This window comes from Ranitomeya variabilis, chromosome 2 (assembly GCF_051348905.1).
Source record: "Ranitomeya variabilis isolate aRanVar5 chromosome 2, aRanVar5.hap1, whole genome shotgun sequence".
Lineage (NCBI taxonomy): Eukaryota > Metazoa > Chordata > Amphibia > Anura > Dendrobatidae > Ranitomeya > Ranitomeya variabilis.
This window is the reverse complement of record NC_135233.1, coordinates 1001039312-1001064847: the sequence shown is the minus strand read 5'-3', so window position 1 is coordinate 1001064847 and position 25536 is coordinate 1001039312. Positions and strand designations below refer to the sequence as shown.

At 41.2% G+C, this 25536-nt stretch overlaps 1 protein-coding gene across 2 annotated transcripts in view; it reads left to right on the top strand.

Moving 5' to 3' along the window:
- The window catches only part of DNER (delta/notch like EGF repeat containing), a 332161-nt gene that overhangs the window by 157922 nt on the left and 148703 nt on the right, over positions 1-25536 (top strand). For both annotated transcript variants that reach the window (XM_077291174.1, XM_077291175.1), the window contains exons 3-5: positions 9715-9809; positions 13297-13463; positions 17063-17208. In XM_077291174.1, the coding sequence (XP_077147289.1) occupies positions 9715-9809; positions 13297-13463; positions 17063-17208 (408 nt within the window). The remainder of the gene's footprint in view (positions 1-9714; positions 9810-13296; positions 13464-17062; positions 17209-25536) is intronic.

The window sequence follows — 25536 nt, the reverse complement described above, 5'->3', positions numbered from 1 at the left end:
AAGTGTTTATTCCTATTAATGTTGATGATTATGGCTTACAGCCAATGAAATCCCAAAAGTCATTATCTCAGTAAATTAGAATAATTAACAAAAAACACCTGCAAAGGCTTCCTTAGAGTTTGAAAAGGTCCCTTTGTCGGTTTCAGTAGCTCCACAATCATGGGGAAGACTGCTGACATGACAGATGTCCAGAAGGCAGTCATTGACACACTCTACAAGGAGGATAAGCCACAAAAGGTCATTGCTAAAGAAGCCGGCTGTTCACAGAGTGCTGTATCCAAGCATATTAATGGAAACTTGAGTGAAGGAAAAAGTGTGGTAGAAAAAGGTGCAAAAGATACCGGGATAACCGCAGCCTTGAAAGAATTGTTAAGAAAGGGCCATTCAAAAATTTTGGGGAAATTCACCATGAGTGGACTGCTGCTGGAATCATTGCTTCAAGAGCCACCACACACAGACGTATCCAGGACTTGGGCTACAAGTGTCACATTCCTTGTGTCAAGACACTCATGACCAATAGACAACGCCAGAAGTGCCTTACCTGGGCCAAGGAGAAAAAGAACTGGACTGTTGCTCAGTGGTCCAAGGTGTTGCTTTCAGATGAAAGTAAATTTTGAATTTCATTTGGAAATCTAGGTCCCAGAGTCTGGAGGAAGAGTGGAGAGGCCACAATCCAAGCTGCTTGAGGTCTAGTGTGAAGTTTCCACAATCAGTGATGGTTTGGGGGGCCATGTCATCTGCTGGTGTAGGTCCACTGTGTTTTATCAAGAGCACAGTCAGCGCAGCCGTCTACTAGGAAATTTTGGAGCACTTCGTGCTTCCCTCTGCCGACAAGAGGAGATGGAAATTTCATTCTCCAGCAGGACTTGGCACCTGTTCACACTGCCAAAAGTATCAATACCTGGTTTAAAAACAACAGTATCACTGTGCTTGATTGGTCAGGAAACTCGCGTATCTATGGGGTATTGTCAAGAGGAAGATGAGAGATACCAGACCCAACAATGCAGATGAGCTGAAGGCTGCTATCAAAGCAACCTGGGCTTCCATAACCCCTCAGCATTGCCACAGGCTGATCTCCTCCATGCCACACCACATTGATGCAGTAAATCACACAAAAGTAGCCCCGACCAAGTTTTGAGTGTATTTACGGAACATACATTTCAGTAGGCCAACATTTTGGATTTTAAAATTATTTTTCAAGCTGGTGTTATAAAGCATTCTAATTTACTAAGATAATGACTTTTGGGTTTTCATTGGCTGTAAGCCATAATTATCATTAACAGAAATAAACACTTGAAGTAGATCACTCTTTGTGTAATGACTCTATATAATATATGAGTTTCACTTTTTGCATTGAAGAACTGAAGTAAATTAACTTTTTGATGATATTCTAATTTTGTGAGAAGCATCTGTATATGCAAAAGACTACAATTTATGACCCATCAATTTTGTGGTCAATGTAGCAATAAAGGAACATTCTCGCCAAGTGTAGGGGAGTCATTTATATCATGGTCCTCCCTATTCAGTATCTGGTGGAAGTCCTTGTCATATTCTCCCGACATATTTCATCATACAAGAGTCATCGGGGAGCCACACCAGGGCATATGTATGCAAGGCTGCTAAAGATACTCGGAAATGCTGCTTCCATTTAAATGTGTGCACCCTCAGAAGAAGTGGGTGCCCAGCTTCCAGTGATTGGAACGCACAGCTTGGAATGAGAGCGTACTTCCGGGCACTGGAACGCACAATGCCGGTGCTTGACACACACACACTTCACTTCCGGCACCAACATCCATTGTTCCTACACGCTGAATGTTCCTGGAGGTTACCAGGGAAACAAATGAGCGTTAGACACACGCTCCTGACCCTGGAACATTATTTAGACCTGCTCCCAAGGTAATTCACCAGAGTGGTAAGTTAGGAACAGAGTCAAAAATACGAAAATGCTCCATTCTCAACCTAAAGTCCTTAGTACCGACTCCTTAACATGCTATATTAGACAAGTGGTCACCACAAGGAAAAATACAGATTCACACAGGAAAATTGTTAATAGACAGAATATTGACTCAATATGTATGAATAAAGCAGCGCAACACAGCAGACCTCCATAGGACAAGGTGGCTGTCCGAAGGGAAGGGGGAGGGCAGTTGCGTTAGATGTCCCTAAAATAACCCTAAACTACTTTGACCCTACCTAACTCGGAGGTTGGCACCCTAGGCGTCCCCACTCGACGGCGGCTGCCCCTGACTATAATCCCTAGTAAAGGACTATCACAAAAATGGGGAAAAGGATAGTTTAAAAATAAGTAGCAAATGCTTTACTTCACAGAATAATTTTGCAACCTCTTGGTGTCATGTCTGTATCTTCTCTTGTGCTTCCTCCCCTGCCCAGGAGCTGTGGTATGATCAGACCATGTCCCTGTACAGTCAGACACAGACATTACACAGTACACAGCAGGGGCACATTTATAAGATTATCTCAGCACAGGAACATTTTATATAAACACATCCAATTGTGGAAATTATTATTCCAAGATCTTTTACCGTATATACTCGAGTGTAAGCTGACCCGAGTATAAGCCGAGACCCCTAATTTTGCCAGAATAAGCTGGGGAAACTTATTGACTCTAGTATAAGCCTAGGGTGGGAAATGCAGCAGCTGCTGGTAAATTTCAAAAATAAAAATAGATATCAATAAAAGTTAAATTAATTGAGACATCAGTAGGTTAAGTGATTTTGAATATACATATTGAATCAGGAGCCCCATATAATGTTCCATAAAGTTCATGATGGGCCCCATAATATGCTCCATATTAAAATATGCCCCATATAATGCATAAAAGGCTAATGATGGCCCCATAAGATGTTCCATATTAAAATATGCCCCATATAATGCTCTATAAAGGTTAATGGCCCCATAAGATGCTCCATAGAATATTATGCCCCATATAACGCTGCACAAAGGTTGATGGCCCCATAAGATGCTCCATAGATTATTATGCCCCGTATAATGCTGCACAAAGATTGATGGCCCCATAAGATGCTCCATAGCATATTATGCCCCATATGCTGCTCCATAAAGGTTGATGGCCCCAGAAGATGCTCCATAGAACATTATGCCCCATATGCTGCTCCATAAAGGTTGATGGCCCCATAAGATGCTCCACAGAATAATATGCCCCGTATGCTGCTGCTGCGATAAAAAAACTGACATACTCACCTCTCGTCGCTGGGCGTTGAGTGTCGGGGGCCTGAGCAGGCGGGGACACCGGCGCGCTATGGGGGCTAAGTGCGGGAGTCGCCGCTGGCTCAGTCCCTCGGCACTTGCGATATTCACTTGTCCCCGTTCCACCACCGCGCGCCACTGTCTTCCGGGTCTCTGAAGTGACTGTTCAGGCAGAGGACGTGCACCAACCATGTCACCGCACCCTCTGACCTGAATGTCACAGCAAGAGGACGTGGAATACAGAGCGCGGCGGTGGAACGGGGACAGGTGAATATCGCATGGCTCACCCTCCCCCGTCATACTCACCCCCTCCTGGTGCGTTCCCTGCTTCTCCGATGGTCTCCGCCGCACGCCGGCAGCTTGTTCCTGTGTTGAACGGTCACATGGTACTGCTCATTAAAATAATGAGTGGAGTCACATCCATATTCATTACTTTAATGAGTGGAACCACGTGACCACTGAACGCAGGAAGAGCTGCAGGCGCCAGAGACCATCAGAGAAGCAGGGAAGTGCAGAGACCTCACGGGAGCAGGTGAGTATGATGTGACAGCCGCCACTCCTTCCGCTCCCCCTCCCCCACCGACCCTCTGGGACAATGACTCGAGTATAAGCCGAGAGGAGCACTTTTAGCCTAAAAAAAAAGGGGCTGAATATGTCAGCTTATACTCGAGTATATACGGTAATTAAAATGTAGAGTGGGGAAAAAAGTAGGCCTTAACTGGCCCACGACCAATTCACTTTCCAGGAAACTGTTCTTGTAGGAATGCTCAGACCTGACACCCATAATGTGGTGGTGCACCATCTTTCTGGAAAAACTCAGGAAACGTGCCATCTTCAGTGCATAAAGAGGGAAACACATCATCATGATTGACGTCGTGGGCTAGTTGTATGGCCACCAAGGTCTCTCGATCTGACCCCCTTAGACTTTTATCGTTGTGGTCATCTGAAGTCAATTGTCTATGCTGTGAAGATACAAGATGTGCAGCATCTGAAACAACGGATACTGGAAGCCTGTGCTAGCATTTCTTCTGCAGCGTTGATATCAGTGTGTCAAGAGTGGGAGAAGAGGGTTGCATTGACAATCCAACACAATGGGCTGCACTTTGACCACATTATATAAGTGGTCATAAACTTGGAAATTACTCATGAAAGAATAAAGTTACGTTAAAACCAAGCACACCATTGTTTTTTTGTGTGAAATTCTCAATAAGTTTGATGTGTCACATGACCCTCTTCCCTTTGGAAAAATTAAAGTTGGATCCAAAATGGCTGACTTCAAAATGGCCTTCATGGTCACCACCCATCTTGAAAAGTTTCCTCCCATATACTAATGTGCCACAAACAGGAAGTTGATATCACCAACCATTCCCATTTTAATTAGGTCTTTCCATATAAATGGCCCATATAAATGTATATATATCCTTAACACCTATTTAAGAACATTGGTAGGTAGGTTCGGTGTTACAAAGGGTTAGTGAAGTGCTGCAATGGACTCAGCACCTTCATAGACATGTAATTCACAAATCAAAACAATGGGTAACAAAGGACCAGTTCCACATATCAATCCACATAACTGCAAGTGGTAAATAACCAAATTTCCACCAAGTTATGAGACCATGATGTCACCAAAAGACCTTTAACTGCAGGAGTACTAAGGAGTAGAGAGGCTGGTATGTACTGTATGTGCAGTGTGTATATATTTACATCTGTATGTGCAGTGTGTGCACATACTTGTGTGTGTGATAACATGATTATATTTGAATAAATGTTGATTTTTTTTTTGTGCAAGAATAAATGTGGATTACTATATGAACGAACCGTGTACCAGAATAGGGGCTGTTTAGAGAAATTTCATAAAATTTAGGATGTATGGAACTCGTTGTACCTTACTATGTCCTCACGTGGTTGATGGCCTAGCTCCAATACGATAGAGCTCAAGGTAAAATGTGCATTGTTCACACAGCATTTCAGTATTGTTTTATTAACCCCTTTCTGCCATTGGACGTACTATTCCGTCCATGTGGGGTGGGCCTTACTTCCTAAGGACGGAATAGTACGTCCAGAGCGATCGGCCGCGCTCACGGGGGGAGCGCGGCCGGGAGTCAGCTGACTATCGCAGCTGACATCCGGCACTATGTGCCAGGAGCTGTCACGGACCGCCCCCGGCACATTATCCCCCGGCACACTGCGATCAAACATGATCGCAGTGTTCCGGTGGTATAGGGAAGCATCGCGCAGGGAGGGGGCTCCCTGCGGGTTTCCCTGAGAAGATCTGTACAAGGCGATGTGCTCACCTTGTACCGAGCGTCTCCTCCCTGCAAGCCCCTGATCCAAAATGGCCACAGGGCTGCATCCGGGTCCTGCAGGGAGGTGGCTTCACAGCACCTGCTCAGAGCCGGCGCCAGGAAGCCTCCCTGCTGTGCATGTCAGCAAAGTGTCAGATCAGCGATCTGTCACTTTACTGTGATGTCCCCCCCTGGGGCAAAGTAAAAAAGTTAAAAAAAAAAAATTACATGTGTGGAAAAAAAAATAAAATCCTAAATAAATAATAATAATTAAAAAAAATATTGTTCCAATAAATACATTCCTTTATCTAAATAAAAAAAAAAACAATAAAAGTACACATATTTAGTATCGCCACGTCCGTAACGACCCGACCTATAAAACTGTCCCACTAGTTAACCCCTTCAGTGAACACCGTTAAAAAAAAGGCAAAAAACAACGCTTTATTATCATACCGCCGAACAAAAAGTGGAATAACACGCGATCAAAAAGACGGATATAAATAACCATGGTACTGCTAAAAAACGTCATCTTGTCCCGCAAAAAAACGAGCCGCCATACAGCATCATCAGCGAAAAAATAAAAAAGTTATAGTCCTCAGAATAAAGCGATGCAAAAATAATAATTTTTTCTATAAAATAGTTTTTATCGTATAAAAGCGCCAAAACATAAAAAAAATATAAATGAGATATCGCTGTAATCGTACTGACCCGAAGAATAAAACTGCTTTAGCCATTTTACCAAACGCAGAACAGTATAAACGCCCCCCCCCCCAAAAAAAAAGAAATTCATAAATAGCTGGTTTTTGGTCCTTCTGCCTCACAAAAATCAGAATAAAAAGCAATTAAAAAATGTCACGTGCTCAAAAATGTTACCAATAAAAACGTCAACTCGTCCCGCAAAAAACAAGACCTCACATGACTCTGTGGACCAAAATATGGAAAAATTATAGCTCTCAAAATGTGGTAACGCAAAAAATATTTTTTGCAATAAAAAGCGTCTTTTAGTGTGTGACGGCTGCCAATCATAAAAATCCGCTAAAAAACCCGCTATAAAAGTAAAACCCCCCTTCATCACCCCCTTAGTTAGGGAAAAATTAAAAAATTTTAAAAAATGTATTTATTTCCATTTTCCCATTATGGTTAGGGCTAGGGTTAGGGCTAGGGTTAGGGTTGAGGCTAGGGTTAGGGTTGGGGTTGGGGTGTGGTTAGGGTTACCGCTGAGATTAGGGTTAGGGGTGTGTTTGGATTAGGGTTTCTGTTATAATTGGGGGGTTTCCACTGTTTAGGCACATCAGGGGCTCTCCAAACGCAACATGGCATCTGATCTCAATTCCAGCCAATTCTGCATTGAAAAAGTAAAACAGTGCTCCTTCCCTTCCGAGCTCTCACGTGTGCCCAAACAGGGGTTTACCCCAACATATGAGGTATCAGCGTACTCAGGACACATTGGACAACTACTTTTAGGGTCCAATTTCTCCTGTTACCCTTGGGAAAATACAAAACTGGGGGCTAAAAAATAATTTTTGTGGAAAATTTTTTTTATTTTCACGGCTCTGCGTTATAAACTGTAGTGAAACTCTTGGGGGTTCAAAGTTCTCACAACACATCTAGATAAGTTCCTTGGGGGGTCTAGTTTCCAATATGGGGTCACTTGTGTTTTTTTTTTACTGTTTAGTTACATCAGGGGCTCTGCAAATGCAATGTGACGCCTGCAGACCAATCCATCTAAGTCTGCATTCCAAATGGCGCTCCTTCCCTTCCGAGCTCTCCCATGCGCCCAAACGGTGGTTCTCCCCCACTTATTGGGTATCAGTGTACTCAGGACAAATTGGACAACAACTTTTGGGGTTCAATTTCAACTGTTACCCTTGGAAAAATACAAATCTGGGGGCTAAAAAACCTAATTTTTGTGAAAAAAAAAGGATTTTTTATTTTCACGGCTCTGCGTTATAAACTGTAGTGAAACACTTGGGGGTTCAGAGTTCTCACAACACATCTAGATAAGTTCCTTGGTGGGTCTAGTTTCCAATATGGGGTCACTTGTGGGGGGTTTCTACTGTTTAGGTACATTAGGGGCTCTGCAAACGCAATGTGATGCCTGCAGACCATTCCATCTAAGTCTGCATTCCAAATGGTGCTCCTTCCCTTCCGAGCTCTCACATGCGCCCAAACGGAGGTTCCCCCCACATATGGGGTATCAGCGTACTCAGGACAAATTGGACAACAACTTTTGGGGTCCAATTTCTCCTGTTACCCTTGGGAAAATACAAAACTGGGGGCTAAAAAATAATTTTTGTGGGAAAATTGTTATTTTTTATTTTTACGGCTCTGCATTATAAACTTCTGTGAAGCACTTGGTTGGTCAAAGTGCTCACCACATATCTAGATAAGTTACTTAGGGGGTCTACTTTCCAAAATGGTGTCACTTGTGGGGGGTTTCAATGTTTAGGCACATCAGGGGCTCTCCAAACGCAACATGGCGTCCCATCTCAATTCCAATCAATTTTGCATTGAAAAGTCAAATGGCACTCCTTCCCTTCCGAGCTCTGCCATGCACCCAAACAGTGGTTTACCCCACATATCGGGTATCGGCGTACTCAGGACAAATTGTACAACAACTTTTGGGGTCCATTTTCTCCTGTTACTCTTGGTAAAATAAAACAAATTGGAGCTGAAGTAAATTTTTTGTGAAAAAAAAGTTAAATGTTTTTTTTAAACATTCCAAAAATTCCTGTAAAACACCTGAAGGGTTAATAAACTTCTTGAATGCAGTTTTGAGCACCTTCAGGGGTGCAGTTTTTAGAATGGTGTCACACTTGGTTATTTTTTATCATATAGACCCCTCAAAATGACTTCAAATGTGATGTGGTCCCTAAAAAAAAATGGTGTTGTAAAAATGAGAAATTTCTGGTCAACTTTCAACCCTTATAACTCCCTAACAAAAAAAAATTTTGGTTCCAAAATTCTGCTGATGTAAAGTAGACATGTGGGAAATGTTACTTATTAAGTATTTTGTGTGACATATCTCTGTGATTTAAGGGCATAAAAATTCAAAGTTGGAAAATTGCGAAATTTTCAAAATTTTTGCCAAATTTCCATTTTTTTCACAAATAAACGCAGGTAATATCAAAGAATTTTTACCACTATCATAAAGCCCAATATGCCTCGAGAAAACAGTGTCAGAATCACCAGGATCCGTTAAAGCATTCCAGAGTTATAACCTCATAAAGGGACAGTGGTCAGAATTGTAAAAATTGACCCGGTCATTAGCGTGCAAACCACCCTTAGGGGTAAAGGGGTTAATGAGATGGGGATTGTCTTGGCAATAAAATAGTTTTTTTAGTTTTAGGGTTTTAAGTACTTTAGACATACTGTAATATTTTGAGTTTATATGAACCGGTCTATGCATTGAGATTTGTATTAATGAAAACTCATTATATTCTTTTCCTGCATTCTTTATGATTATTATGATGAGTGTATTTGTGTTGACCTGGATATATGCAAGCCATATACCGTATGTCTATTTGTTCTTTTTCTTTTGTTATTGTTGTTGTTTAATAAACGAATTTAAAAAAAGAATAAATGTGGATTGTTATTCAAGGAAAAAAATTAGACCTCCCCTGACTATAAGCCATAACCCATCTTTTAGAACAATAAATAATATAAGACCCTGCCTTATTTTCAGAGAAACATGGTAGTAATTAAATGTGTCATCCACTACTCAGATAACCCCTTCTCAATTACTACCGTGTTTCTCTCTTTTTATTACCCAGCAGGTAATAGGTCTTCTTTCAACACTCATTATTATTGGTCCCCATCCCAACTCCTAGAAATAATTTACTAGGAATGGCTTTCCCACCGTTATGGCTTCACGGACTTCCTGTAGGTCCATTACCCATCTGATGGTGATTTTTTTTATATACTGTATTCTTTCCTAGAAGCAATGTTTATAGGGATTAATAGATTCTTAACGCAGCCAGTGTTTTTTTTTCTTTCCTACTTTTCATATAAATGCTTGTATAGTTAGGTTTCGGTCCATAGTAATCTTCAGGAGCCTTATAACAGATGTGTAGAACACGGACCTATATTATTGCTCTGGGTATATGATGACTAACAAACGTCTCATGGACTTTACAATGCAGTAAATATTGCCAATTAGTCTCTTTTATATTCTACATTTGTTCTAATTTTCTTTTAATTGTAGGTCTATCCTGATGTTGCTTGTGGAAATGCGAGTTCTAACACTTCCTCGGGAGGACGGCTGGTGACTTTTGAAGTTCCAGAGAACACAACTGTAAAGTAAGAAGTTTGCTATGTATTAAATACGTGGGATGCATTTTGGGTAATAATTATCCCATTTCCAGTGAGTCTGAATTCTGATGTTTGTGAAACATGATCCTTGTGTAGATCATGATGTATGGAGGGTCGGTGGGACTCTCGACCCAAACTCAACAGTGTATATGTGGCTGTTCAGTTTAGGTCAGGAGACCTGTAGCCAGACAATTTGTGGTCTGTACAGGTACGGACTGGGGCTGAAATTCAGCCCTGGCATTTGAAATCACACAAGCCCATGTTGTCCCCGTCCCCATGAACCAGATGGGATCTATTACTAATATTACATAGCAAAGGGGAAAAGGGAAAAGAAAACTTTGCTCACCAAAACATTCCTGAGACCGACTGTGCCTGGAGATCAGTGGCTGACTACCACATTTGTGCAAATAGAAATAGAAGACTATTTTCAGTAAAAAAAATTCCATGCCTTTGAGGAAGGACTGTTTTTACTGGGTCCGAAACGCGTCAGACCTATGGAGGGGTCCCCATGATGTTGTTTTTTATCGCTGAAGATGTTTAAATAAAAAAATAATTTTTTACTGAAAAAAAATTCCTGTGCCGGAAGTCTTCTATTTCTAATTACTAATACTACTCTCGATGGAGGAAAGGAAGATTTTCTACAAGACCAATATTTCTAATGATGCCCATGGCCTGCTGGGGTAAGTGACTGAGTCAGCAACTTTGTGCTCCATCACAACTCTTAACAGTATGGGTATCTTGAGAACACCGATTCTGTTAACAACGTAGCAGACAAGGCAGCCCACGACCAGACAGGCCCTTCTGGCATTTGCCAGAATTTCAGATGGCCAGTCCGGCTCTGGATCTGTGCACAGACCGTGTTTCGCGTATGTCTGAATTTGGCCTATGGACATTATGTCTAATTTGTCCACGTCTGAGTGCTCTATCTGAATATTTTATACTCATCTCCCTATTATTGCCAACTATCCCAATACTCTTATCAAATACTGCCTAAAAGTAAATACCGTATTCTGCTATGCTCCGCTTTATAATTTGGTATTTATTAATCTATGGCCAGCATGTTTTAGGACAGGAGAAGCTGAACAGATTCATATATTGGTTTGCGTGAAAAGATTCGGCATAACTTTTAGTCTGTTAACGCAGGTCTGTCAGCAGATTTCACTAAACAAACTTTATATATTATTAAATAGATCTCCTAGACCTAATGAGGCTGGAATACTTCAAAAATCTATGTCAAATAACTGTTTAAACTTTTTTTGAAAGTTTCCTTGCCTTGTACAAAAATGAGTCTAGCAATAGCTACAGTGCTCAGCACAAATAAGTTCAGATTTGTCAGAAAACATTTAGTTTAGTTTCAAAATTAACATTTTCTATGGGAGTCATTTATGCAAATAAGATTTGTTATTTTGCACATCCAAAAAAGGAAATGTTTCTAACATTCATTCAAGACCATGTTGCAATAATAAGTTCCTCGCAATGAAGTCTTAGGGTCAAAGAGTAAAACTAAAGTTTTAACTACAAAATTCTAATTAACAAGAATGTACCACAGGTAAGTCTAATTATTCATTAAACACATGTCTAGCAGAATGTTGACTATAAAAGGGCTAAGTAACAAAACGCCTTTCCATTTTATGCTGTTAGAAATGGCACCACATGGAAGAGAAATGTCACAAGACATTTAATTTTCAGTCAGAGTACTGTACAAAAAGTGACTGCAGCTACCTCACAGAGATGTCCAGGTTGACCACGGAAGTTAATACCTAAACAGAGGCGTCTTCTCATGAGAAAGGATGAAGAAAATTGACATGCAAAATCACTGATTAGTTAAGGAAGTAGAAAGCCAAACCAATATGTTTGTTTTTCATGACACAATACGGTGTACACTGCAGAGGAATGGCATGCACAGGTACCATGAAGGAAGCCTCTCCTAAAGCCCATGCACAAAAAAAAGTCTAAAATATGCCAGTGCCCATGTTGAAAAATATGAAGACCACTTAGACGCTATACTCTGAAGTCATGAGACCAAGATAAATGCTTTTGGAACTGATGGCTTCAAAACCATATGGCATCGCAAAGGTGAGGAGTAGAAAGAAAAATGCATGATGCCCACAGTGAAACATGGTGGTGACAGTGTCCTTATGTGGGGCTGCATGAGCGCTGCTGGAGTCGGGAGCTACATTTCATTGATGCAATCATGGATTTACAGATGTTCTGCTCTATATTGAAAGAGAAGATGCTGCCATCACTCCGTGCTCTTCATACACATGTTCCAACGTGACAATAATATAAACCACGCATCTAATTAATTTTTGTTTAATAATTTTTGCATTAATTAATTTGAGTGAAACTGAAGATTTTGTAATGAAAGTTATATTATTAACTTTACTTTAATGTTCTGGATTAAAAGAAATATTCTGTGAAACTTTGTCTTGTTCAAAATTTAGAAAATTGTTCTCCTGTTCACGGAAAAATTGATTAAAATCTTACATTTCATTGGGGTCTACTAATTTATGCAGAGTACTACATATTGCAGTGTACCTATAGCTGCACTCATAAAATGCTAATTTTTATACCTGGACTATGCAGCCATGCTGACCTGAACTTTCAAAGTATATACATCAGCCTCATCAGGTTTAACAGATATGTTTACTACTGAATGTATTTTGTATTGTGAATTTTAGTGACAGATCCACTTTAATCAAAATCACTGCTCACTGGGGGCTTATGAGTCCAGTGGGTGGTCCTGGCCTGTGATTAAATATTTATTCATGCACACTTATACCATGAAGGCTCAGGACTGCCCCTTTGACACACAAAAATGAGCAGCGGTTTCAGTTAACAAAATCTTTACCACAAAGCCATATATGAGTCTGTTCATCTGTAGCATGCACCTAGCAGAATTAACTTTTGTGCCCACCTCTCTCTTCATTATTTAGGTGGGTCTTCATCTTGCTGCATCAGATGGCAATAGTCTCTCCTAGGTTTAGGTCCTGGATGATGTGTCCAGTGATACTCAGCTGATTCTTATGATTTGCTATTGATGTTTCTTTTAAGTAAAACATAGCGATGAAAGAGTTACATCTAGTTCCCCCCCCAAAAAAATGGCGTTAAGAATTACTGTATAGACCTAATACTGTGAAGCTTCTCGCTGCTCAGTGGTCTTTTTGCTTAAGATGTTCATGGCAAGTCAAGCATTCTGAGCCCTCCATCGCTCCCTCCCGCTGCTTCCTGCGCTTTCCGGCTCCCTGGAGAGGACCACAGCTAATACCCCTGGGGAAACAACCATTTTTACATTAGGATGGCCAAGTATTTTACCTATGGGAACAGTATTAAAAATATGTCGTCAAAAACTAGGTCACTCTCCTGCTTTGAATCTGATGGGGAATGTATTGAGGTTGTCACAAGTCTCACTTACTCAGGTAATCTGACAGTTAAATGTGGCAAGGTGACACGTTTCTGTTCTTTGGATCCCTAGAATCTCTCAGGATGCCACTGCCTCCCTGATTCTGCTATGGAAAGTGACCGCCGGAGGCTTCAACCAGTGTTCCCTGATAGATGGCAGAAGCGTTACCCTTCTACAGGCAGCGGGTGGCCTTGTGTTCCCTGACGAAATGTTAGCACTTGGAAACAATTATTTCATTGGTAAGGATGAGTGTTTTTAATTATGTTGTATATTACATTAAGCTTCCAAGACTGAAAATGATGCATTATATTATAGAGACTTTTTAATTAAACAGAATCTGTCAGCAGGATTTCACGCCCCAAACTATTTATATATGTATGTAGCTCTTCCAAAGATAAGTCAAGCAACACCTTTACATGGCCCGTCCATTTCTATGCTAGTGATAAATCAATGTTTAAATTGATATGCAAATGAGGCCAAAGGACTATGGTAGATCTAAAGCCCTTGCCACTCCAACTCTATTCCCCACCCTTTCCACCTCCTCCTCCTTAACTGTCAGCTCTTTTACATAAAGTAAGACAGCATGGAGGCAGTCAGTCAAACAAGAGGAGGCGGAACTGGGCAGGTAATAGAGCTGGAGTGACAGAGGATTCAGATCTACAACATCCATTTCTATATCAATTCAAACATTGATTTCTCAGTAATGGACGAACGGACTGGCCTTGTAAAGATATTGCTGGATTAGTCTTTGAAAAGCTACATGCTTATAAACACCGCATTCCAAATTATTATGCAAATGCTATTTTTTTTTTATTTTTCCTAAATGGTTGATGCAAATGAATCAGTTTAATGTTCAAATCATCAACCATTAGTGTATAAATCACATTTTAAATGACAAACCTCCCAATGATAACAGTATTTAAACTAAAAAAACTCAACAGTTTACAAATATTTAATAGGTTGTAAAGAACTGAAAACGGTTATTTGTTGAATTTGCAGCATTAAAAGATCAAATTTACTGAAATCAAGGACATCTTAACAGGACAAGTTATGGGCATAGTGATGAGCCAACGTGCTCCGATAACATCTTATTCAAGCAAGCTCAGGTGTTATCAGAATTTCCTGGAAGTTCTCGTATATTATGGTCAAGTCCCTGCGGCTGCGTGATTTGCAGCTGTTTGACAGCCTCGACACATGTGGCGATTCCTTAACAAACAGACAACGCCCACATGTGTTGATGGTGTCTAACAGCCACAAATCATGCAGCCGCATGGACTCGAACATAATATTCAAGCACTCCCAGATGCTCGGGTAACAAATGAGCATGCTAGAATAAGACGTTATCCGAGCACGTTTGCTCATCATCACTATTATGCACAGCTGCAAGCCTATGCATAACCCTACACCTTGAGGTTTGCAGAACTACAGAAGCACCAGCAGCTTCCGATAACTGTTTGCTGCTTTGTAATGATATTTTAGCAGCTGCTCTCTTAATCTGATTAATTTGGCAGAAACCTTCCTCATTATGCCTTTATCTGCATGAACCCGTCTGTGCTGTGTATCAGTCACAAATATCTTCACAATACGATGATCATGGTTAAGTTTTCGTGAAATATCTAATATTTTCCTACCTTCTCCAAGGCATTGCACTATTTGACACTTTTTGTCAGCAGCGAGATCCTTTTTCTTTCCCATATTGCTTGAAACCTGTGGCCTGCTTAATAATGTGGAATGTCCCTTTAAGTAGTTTTCCTTAATTGTGATCACCTGGCAAACTAATTATCATAGGTGTTTGAGATTGATTTCAGTGATCCAAAGAGCTCTGAGACAAAAATAATCCATAAGTTTAATTGAAAAATAAAAAATTACATCTTTATGACACTTAAATCCAATTTGCATAATAATTTGGAACGCAGTGTAAATAGTTTTGGGTGTGAAATCCTGCTTCCACATTCCCTTTAAAAGCCTTGTTCATAGTATTGTGTTTTAGTAGCTGCTATTATAACTGCTGAATAGTGCCCTGTCTTCCGATTATTGAGGGATCACTTTTAAGGGGGCTTACTTGGGGACACTGTTTAAAGGGATCCAGTCAGCTGATACATGCTGCCCACGGATTGGGCAATATGTATCAAGTATTGGCTGTATTAACTCAGTCAGGTATGTTTGACTCTGAAACACTGCGACATTTCACAGAATACTAGTCAGACAGGCGAGTCTCCGGCGGCTCTTACCCGCCAACAGACCTGGAGTGACAGGTCTCTACCGAGAGGTGCGTATAGGCGGAGACCTGTCAATCCAGGGCAGTGGGAGGAGAAAAGGAGCCAAGGACCCGCCAGACAGAGTAGTATACAGTGCAGCTCAGTCCCCAATGGCTTCTAAAGCATGTTTTCTCTGAAATTGGGCAGCATTTCAAAGTCAAACATACCCGTCTGACTTAATACAGCCATTGTCTGATGCATGCATGATTGGACAGCATGTTTCAGATGATAGGTTCCCTTTAAACATCGTCCCATGGGCGTCTCATGTTCTTGTGACTTTCTGTGCTGTTCTTGCCACTTTTTACCTTTTGTCACGGCCCATGTCTAATAAACCTGTCACACTTCCCCTCATTACTCTTTTAATTAGGACCCAGCATATGAAATACTAGTGTTAAAGTGAAACTATAATTTCAGGTGACTTTGCAGAATAAGCTGTAATGTGTGGACATGAGGAGTAACACTATTTCTGGCCATTGACTTATTTCATTTTTGAGCAGTTTTCTCAGTGGGCCCTATCCCCCTTCCATTTACCTTCTATAGACTGCTGTGGGCAGCGACTGTAATCTGATCCCTCAGTGAGCTGAAAATCCGTCTTCCGCTTAGACCGATTTGAACAGTGAACTTAGATAAGTCTAAAAGGTTGGAAAAGTCATTTTTCCTTAAAAAATACAATAGTTTCATACATTCACTTGTACTGTTGATTTGCAATATGATGCTATTGAAGCAACAGTTAACGTTTCTCCAGGACTCTCCATCAGTACACCGCTTCAACACAGCTTATCCCTTCCTCTGCACATTTTTCACTAGTTTTGCTTATTTGCATGCTGAAAATATAAGATCTCTTAGAGGTTTCCTTGCCTATGTACAGTGACCTAAAGAAACCCTGAAGCATGGAGATGCAGGCTATTAAGTAGCAGATTAAACCTGTAACAACCCGTGGATTTATACTTTTTGGGGTGTGTTTTTACACAAAGCAGATACACTTTCGATTTTCTTTCCTAACTTGTGGTTGTAAAATCCACAGTGAATTGCAATGGCAGCGTAGCAAAAAATGAAGTGGGAATAGGTCAGCTCACCAACTTGGATCCTCCGTCCTGATCACACTTATGGCATAGAAGAAAAGAAGAGTTGTTTCAGCTCCAGGGTAAAATTCAAAAATACTTTAATAAATGCTAAAACAGCATGGCACTAGGCTTGTCGCAACAAGAAGAAGACAGAAAGCGACGGGTTTCAAGCGCAATCGTGGTCTTTACCTGAGCAGCTCAGCTATGAGATTTCATCAAACGTCCGCCACACAATACAGAAAAAATAATCAGCGCCAATCAGCCTGCACTGCGGGATTACACCTACAACATGTCAATTTATGCTGCAGATTGTCACCATAATATCACCTTTTCCAGTCCATAGGGAGAAGTATGAGGTACATCGGCATCAAAATCTGTAACAATGATTGTGTTGCCTTAAAGCAAGGCGATTATAAATGAGACCTCATGGAAACATATGGATAATTGATGTAGCCAGCAGCATGATTTTCTCTACAGCTTATATTTAGATAACAGTGGTTTAACATTGTGTTCTAGGCTTTGTGAACGATTCCGTGAGTAAGTGCATTGTGGCTTTACGGCTTGTGGTGGTGGTTAAAGTCACTGACTGCATACCGGAAGGAAGAAGCCCTGAGGCCCCGCATTGCTTTGGAAAAGGAGAATGTGTTACTAAGAAGAAAGAGGTGAGTGAAGCCGTGAATTCTTTAAATAGGTTGTTTTTTACTATTCCGGATGAGTGATATGATATTACATACTGAATAGAGTCACACACAATGGCTCCATAAAATAATTCAGTTGCTAAAATGATAATGAGAAGTATATGCAAAAGAGTATAAAAAACATACAAGATATCAAAAGACGTGGCAATAAACATGTATTGTACTTAGCCTCCATATCTGGGTGAGTCCCGCTTCCCACGGCCATAAGGAAACCAGATTGATGAGAACAGACTCCTTACTCTGTATTTTATAGTCTTCTAGCCCCCTTGATGTGTCTAGGAGGAAAGCTAAGATGGGCATAAATCTTTTTAGAATCAAAACAAGATTTTGTGTAGTGTGGTATGTCCTAAAGTAACTAGTTAGGAATGTTCTGGTTCCTAGTAGCTCCTGTCTCGAAGGCTAAATCAAGGTCGTAACTAAAAATATTAAAATGGTAGTTCAAACTGAACCATTTTTATATTTTTAGTTTCAACTTTGATTTAGCCTTTCCAGTACATATATTAGGTGTCCTTATATGCACACAATTAAACTAGCTAATAGTGTACTACATTCAGTTAATATTAAAGGGATATTCTCATGTTAATAAATTGTTTTAGTTAGTTAAAGAATATAAAAAATAAGCAAGCTAACTAGCTTTTTCTATCTGCTCTCATTTTCCTGGAATGAGAGCTTTTCTCTTACATGGTGTATAGCTGGTTTCCAATAGAGCTTGGCCTCTGGACCCTGGCTGAGTGTGTGCAGCAGTTACTTTCCAGGAGAGACGTAAGCTCTCTCCAACCCTTTGATTTCTACAAAACAGCCGCTTGCCCCTCTCCCCTTCCCTCTCAGCATCTGCCTATAAGACAGCTGAAAATTAGCCTGCCACTCTTTTGCAAAAGTTAAGGGTTGATGCCACAAGAACCTCACTGTTATTTTCTAAATGAAATGTAACAGCTTTCATGACTGCTAGTCAAATCCAAGAGACCATAGACTACTTGTGTTCCCACCAGTGTAGGTCAGACACACACAAAATACGCAGATAGGTAGAAAAGAAGATCAGCTGTGCAGCAGAGTAAGATGTTTGCGCCATAGCTAGCTAGGGAGTGGGAAAGATAAATTATCTCGGAGTTTAATATTCAAATTGCCTCTTCAGAGAAAAAGAGGACTTAAACTCTATAGCGCCACCTGTTGGAAGCATCAATCCTACAAGTCACAATCAACCCTTTAACGAGTCGTGTAATATGACTTAGGATAAAAGCCAAATCAGTATCTCAATTCGCAGACATGGTGTTTCGGACTGTTGGCCCTCGTCAGTGCGAAGCATGAGAACTAATTTGGCTAGATGGGAGACTCTGGACTGGGGTCTAAGGGTTAAGGTTTCTCCTTGTGGAGAGTGACATACCAGCTCTGACTTGTCAAGGTAAGGAGGCTTATTCTCGGATTTTAATGAGCTCCACAGAGGAGCATTTAAAAAGTTCAAGTGTCACTTATAGTCAAAGTAGTGTGTTTCATCGAAGGAGACCTGCCTGAGAGTACCGCTTTTACAGAAAGGATAGTGTCACATGACTGTAGACCGGGTCGATTATGCTGTTGGCACTCTGATCAAACTTTTCAGAGTTCCATCTAAGTGTCAGCATAGTGTGATCTGATCCTCTCGGATGAATTTTGTTCTCCATCTTCTCCATTTTGTGAGTCTACGGATGTCATCTGTGTGCAGTCCGTTGTTTTCCACGCACCCATAGACTTGAATGGGTAAATGGCATCCGATTTCAAAGTGAAATTACCCGTGCTACGATTTCTTTCACTTACAGATTTTGTCAGTGAAAACAATCATGCATCAGCACTGCCCCAAAAAGTGAGGAATGACAGTGACACCTCAGAGGGAAACTTAAATTGCATCCACCAACATGTTGAGGTGATAGTTGTATGATAGGGTGAAGATTATCTACCGACAGGGAAAGAGATGGCCACATCAGGAGTCTGAAAGCTGATGTCTGTGTGTGAAGAAGACCTCCACAACAGAGATGGCTAGGATGAAAAACTGTTACATGGTAGCTGATTGAGGAGACCTCAAGAGTACACAACTTGACAAGCTACTGCAGGACACTACTTTTATGTGAGGTAAACAAGAAAGAAAAATTGACAAAAAACTGCGACAGAGTGAAGGAAGTGCTGCTGGAGAGATTGCCAGCAGGTTTTATCAAGTACTAGATTGTGGCCCGATTCTAACGCATCGGGTATTCTAGAATATGCATGTCCCCGTAGTATATGGACAATGATGATTCCAGAATTCGCGGCAGACTGTGCCCGTCGCTGATTGGTCGAGGCAACCTTTATGACATCATCGTCGCCATGGCAACCATTATGACATCTACGTCGATACTGTGCCCGTCGCTGATTGGTCGAGGCCTGGCGTCCTCGACCAATCAGAGACGCGGGATTTCCATTATGACATCATCGTCGCCATGCTGTGCCCGTCTCTGATTGGTCGAGGCCTGGCGGCCTCGACCAATCAGAGACGCGGGATTTCCAGGACAGACAGACAGAAAGACAGACAGACAGACAGACGGAAAAACCCTTAGACAATTATATATATAGATTTGTAAAATGTCACCATTGTCAGTCCACTATTTTATGTGTCAATTGTCTCACCCTGTACAAGCTAAGCTTGTCGCTGTACTGCAAAAAAAAGTGTTTTTACAATACAGTTTTTGGCCATGTGGCACCCTAACAACATAAAACTGATATTTCATACAGACATTTATTCACTAGAATATGAATGATGTATACATTTTTTTTCTATATGTATATACTGTGAGTGAACATGGCTAATACATTAGGCTCTGCAGGGAAATTCCTAGTAGTCTACTCACATTGCCCTTGAGGTAGAATGCTTATTCTTGAGAAAAACAAAATCCATTAAATAAAATTATACTTATAATTATACTTAAAGCTACAGAAATGTCAAATATTCTATTATGACTTTATTATTTGTAACTGGTGCAGGAAATATGTTACATAGTAACATAGTTAGCAAGGCCGAAAAAAGACATTTGTCCATCCAGTTCAGCCTATATTCTGTCAGAATAACCCCCCAGATCTACGTCCTTCTAAAGAACCTAATAACTGTAAGATACAATATTGTTAACGCTCCAGAAAGACATCCAGGCCTCTCTTGAACCCCTCGACTGAGTTCACCATCACCACCTCCTCAGGCAAGGAATTCCAGATTCTCACTGCCCTAACAGTAAAGAATCCTTTTCTATGTTGATGGAAAAACCTTCTCTCCCCCAGACGCAAAGAATGCCCCCTTGTGACCGTCACATTCCTTGGTATAAACAGATCCTCTGAGAGATATTTGTATTGTCCTCTTATATACTTATACATGGTTATTAGATCGCCCCTCAGTCGTCTTTTTTCTAGACTAAATAATCCTAATTTTGCTAATCTCTCTGGGTATTCTAGTTCCCCCATCCATTTTATTCATTTTGTTGCCCTCCTTTGTACTCACTCTAGTTCCATTATATCCTTCCTGAGCAGCGGTGCCCAAAACTGTACACAGTACTCCATGTGCGGTCTAACCAGGGATTTGTACAGAGGCAGTATAATGCTCTCATCATGTGTATCCAGACCTCTTTTAATGCACCCCATGATCCTGTTTGCCTTGGCAGCCGCTGCCTGGCACTGGCTGCTCCAGGTAAGTTTATCATTAACTAGGATCCCCAAGTCCTTCTCCCTGTCAGATTTACCCAGTGGTTTCCCATTCAGTGTGTAATGGTGATATTGATTCCTTCTTCCCATGTGTATAACCTTACATTTATCTCATTTGCCTCACCAACACTGGAGCTCCTGCAACCCTCAACCTACTGTCTCCTTCCCCATAGTCCTGTAGAATGTAAGCCCGCAAGGGCAGGGTCCTCGCCCCTCTGTATCAGTCTGTCATTGTTAGTTTGTTTACTGTAAGTGATATCTGTAATTTGTATGTAACCCCTTCTCATGTACAGCACCATGGAATCAATGGTGCTATATAAATAAATAATAATAATTTATCATTGTTAAACCGCATCTGCCACCTCTCGGCACACGTTTCCAACTTATCAAGACCCATCTGTAGCAGAATACTATCTTCTCTTGTATTGACTGCTTTACATAGTTTTGTATCATCTGCAAATCTCGATATTTTACTTTGTAAACCTTCTACCAGATCGTTAATAAATATGTTGAAGAGAATAGGTCCCAACTCCGACACCTGTGGTACCCCACTGGTCACAGCGATCCAGTTAGAGAATCTATTTATATAATTGCCTTGTAATGTTTTAATTTCCTGTTCTGTCCAGATGTCACCGTATCCCAGAATTCCCAGCAGAGGAAGTTCACCGACCGCCATATTGGGACACCCAAGTGATGGGGGTCTCAATATGGAAACTGCTGTTGGTACCAAACTATTGAGCGGTACCACCAACGGAACACTGTCGCACCACACACACACACACACACACACACACACACAGACACACACACACTCTCTATACGCCGTGCGCACCACACACACTCACATTCTCACATTCACACTCACTCACACTTTCACACTCACATTCACACTCACATAGTCACATTCACACTCAGTCTCACATTCACACACACATTCACACACACTCACACACTTACACTCACACACCCTCTTGCGCGGTACCACAAGCGGAACACCGTCGCACCACACACACACACACACACAGACACATACACACTCTCTATACGCCGTGTGCACCACACACACTCACATTCTCACATTCACACTCACTCACACTTTCACACTCACATTCACACTCACACTCACATTCACACTCAGTCTCACATTCACACACACATTCACACACACTCACACACTTACACTCACACAGCCTCTTGCGTGGTACCACCAGCGGAACACCGTCGCGAACACGCCGCCGCCGGGATCAGCTGAATGATTCACTGATTGCCGCCATCTTTGTACAGGAGGAGCACATGCGCAGTTTTAATGTGACCGCCTCTATCTGTCTGCACAAAGATGGCAGCGGTCTGATTTACTGCGCCTGCGCAAACTACGCGCAGGTGCAGTGAATCATTCGGCTGATCCTGGCAGCAGATGTACGACGTGTCTACAGGCAGAGGAAGCCGGTCACATTAAAGGGGTTTTCCCACGAACGAAAGTTCATTTTAAAAATTGTCTGTGTCTGACCGTGTACGGAGCATACCACATCTCCTGGGGAGGAAGCAAAAGTAAATACTGACATTACAGCAGGGGATCACAGTGGATTCATTTTGTGAGGTAAAATATTTCACTGACTGTTTTTAAAAAATATTTTATCTCACAAAATGTATCCTCTGCGATCTCCTGCTGTAATGTCAGTATTGTCTTTTGCTTCCTCCCCTGCCCAGGAGCTGTGGTATATTCGGTACACGGTCAGACACAGACAGTTTTTAAAATGAACTTTTGTTCGTGGGAAAACCCCTTTAAAAAGCAAATATCAATGCCAACATGGCTCCTCATAAAAAGTACGCCAATGACAATGAATGTAAAGCAGGAAAAGCACAACGTCGAAGACAACAAAGGGCAAATGAGACTCTTGAAGAGCAACAGCATGGCTGGGACAAAAACAATGCATATAAGCGTAGGCGTCAAGCACATGAGTCCCCTGACGTTAAAGTCATTAGATTATGACTGGATGCCATTAAGCCACCCTCCTATTTCGATAGCATCGGGCTTCCATCTAGTATACCATTTAAAACCACCCTCTGCTTTCTATCACTAAGCCAGTTACTTACCCATTTACACACATTTCCCCCAGACCCAGCACTCTCACTTTGTGTACCAACCTCTTGTGTGGCACAGTATTAAACACTTTGGAAAAATGAAGATATACCAAGTCCAGTGACTCACCTTGGTCCACTCTATAGCTTACCTCTTCATAAAAACTGATTAGATTGCTTTGACAGGAGCGATTCCTCATAAACCCATGCTGATATGGAGTTAAACAGTTATTCTCATTGAGATAATCCAGAATAACATCCTTCAAATATTTTACTAACAATAGAGGTTAGATTTACTTGGCCTATAATTTCCAGGTTCACTTTTAGAGCCCTTTCTTAATATTGGTACCACATTTGCTATGCGCCAGTCCTGTGGAATAGACCCCGTCGTTACAGAGTCCCTAAATATAAGAAATAATGGCTTAACCTCTTCTTGGGTTAGATTGGTGACACTTAATATAGGGTTTTCTTTGTCTCTCGGCATTTCACCTAGCATTTTATTTTCCACCGTGAATAGCGTGGAGAAGAAGGTGTTTAACCCCTTCATGACCCAGCCTATTTTGACCTTAGTGACCTGGCCATTTTTTGCAATTCTGACCAGTGTCCCTTTATGAGGTAATAACTCAGCAACGCTTCAACGGATCCTAGCGATTCTGAGATTGTTTTTTCGTGACATATTGGGCTTCATGTTAGTGGTAAATTTAGGTCGATAATTTCTGCGTTTATTTGTGAAAAAAACGGAAATTTGGCGAAAATTTCGCAATTTTCACATTTTGAATTTTTATTCTGTTAAACCAGAGAGTTATGTGACACAAAATAGTTAATAAATAACATTTCCCACATGTCTACTTTACATCAGCACAATTTTGGAAACAAAATTTTTTTTGCTAGGATGTTATAAGGGTTAAAATTTGACCAGTGATTTCTCATTTTTACAACAAAATTTACAAAACCATTTTTTTAGGGACCATCTCACATTTGAAGTCAGTTTCAGGGTTCGATATGGCTGAAAATACCCAAAAGTGACACCATTCTAATAACTGCACCCCTCAACGTGCTCAAAACCACATTCAAGAAGTTTATTAACACTTCAGGTGTTTCACAGCAGCAGAAGCAACATGGAAGGAAAAAATGAACATTTAACTTTTTAGTCACAAAAATGATGTTTTAGCAACAATTTTGTTATTTTCCCAAGGGTAAAAGGAGAAACTGGACCACGAAAGTTGTTGTCCAATTTGTCCTGAGTACGCTGATACCTCATATGTGGGGGTAAACCACTGATTGGGCGCACGGCAGGGCTTTGAAGGGAAGGAGTGCCATTTGACTTTTTGAATGAAAAATTGGCTCCAATCTTTAGCGGACACCATGTCGCGTTTGGAGAGCCCCCGTGTACCTAAACATTGGAGCTCCCCGACAAGTGACCCCATTTTGGAAACTAGACCCCCAAGGAACTTATCTAGATGCATAGAGAGCACTTTAAACCCCCAGGTGCTTCAAAAATTGATCCGTAAAAATGAAAAAGTACTTTTTTTTCACAAAGAAAATCTTTTAGCCTCAATTTTTCATTTTCACATGGGCTACAGGATAAAATGGATCCTAAAATTTGTTGGGCAATTTCTCCTGAGTACACCGATACCTCACATGTGGGGGTAAACCACTGTTTGGGCACATGGTAAGGCTCGGAAGGGAAAGAGCGCCATTTGACTTTTTGGATGAAAAATTAGCTCCATCGTTAGCGGACACCATGTCGCGTTTGGAGAGCCCCTGTGTGCCTAAACATTGGAGCTCCCCCACAAGTGACCCCATTTTGGAAACTAGACCCCCCAAGGAACTTATCTAGATGCATAGTGAGCACTTTAAACCCCCAGGTGCTTCACAGAAGTTTATAACGCAGAGCCGTGAAAATAAAAAATAATTCTTCTTTCCTCAAAAATGATATTTTAGCCTGGAAATTTTTTATTTTCCCAAGGGTGACAGGAGAAATTGGACCCCAAATGTTGTTGTCCAGTTTTCCTGAGTACGCTGATACCCCATATGTGGGGGTAAACCACTGTTTGGGCGCACGGCAGGGCTCAGAAGGGAAGGCACGCCATTTGGCTTTTTGAATGGAAAATTAGCTCCAATCATTAGCGGACACCATGTCGCGTTTGGAGAGCCCCTGTGTGCCTAAACATTGGAGCTCCCCCGCAAGTGACCCCATTTTGGAAACTAGACCTCCCAAGGAACTAATCTAGATGTGTGGTAAGCACTTTGAACCCCCAAGTGCTTCACAGAAGTTTATAACGCAGAGCCATGAAAATAAAAAATAATTTTTCTATTCTCAAAAATGATTTTTTAGCCCCCAATTTTTTATTTTCCAAAGGGTAACAGGAGAAATTTGACCCCAAACGTGGTTGTCCAGTTTCTCCTGAGTACGCTGATACCCCATATGTGGGGGTAAACCACTGTTTGGGCACATGTCGGGGTTTGGAAGGGAAGTAGTGACGTTTTGAAATGCAGACTTTGATGGAATGCTCTGCGGGC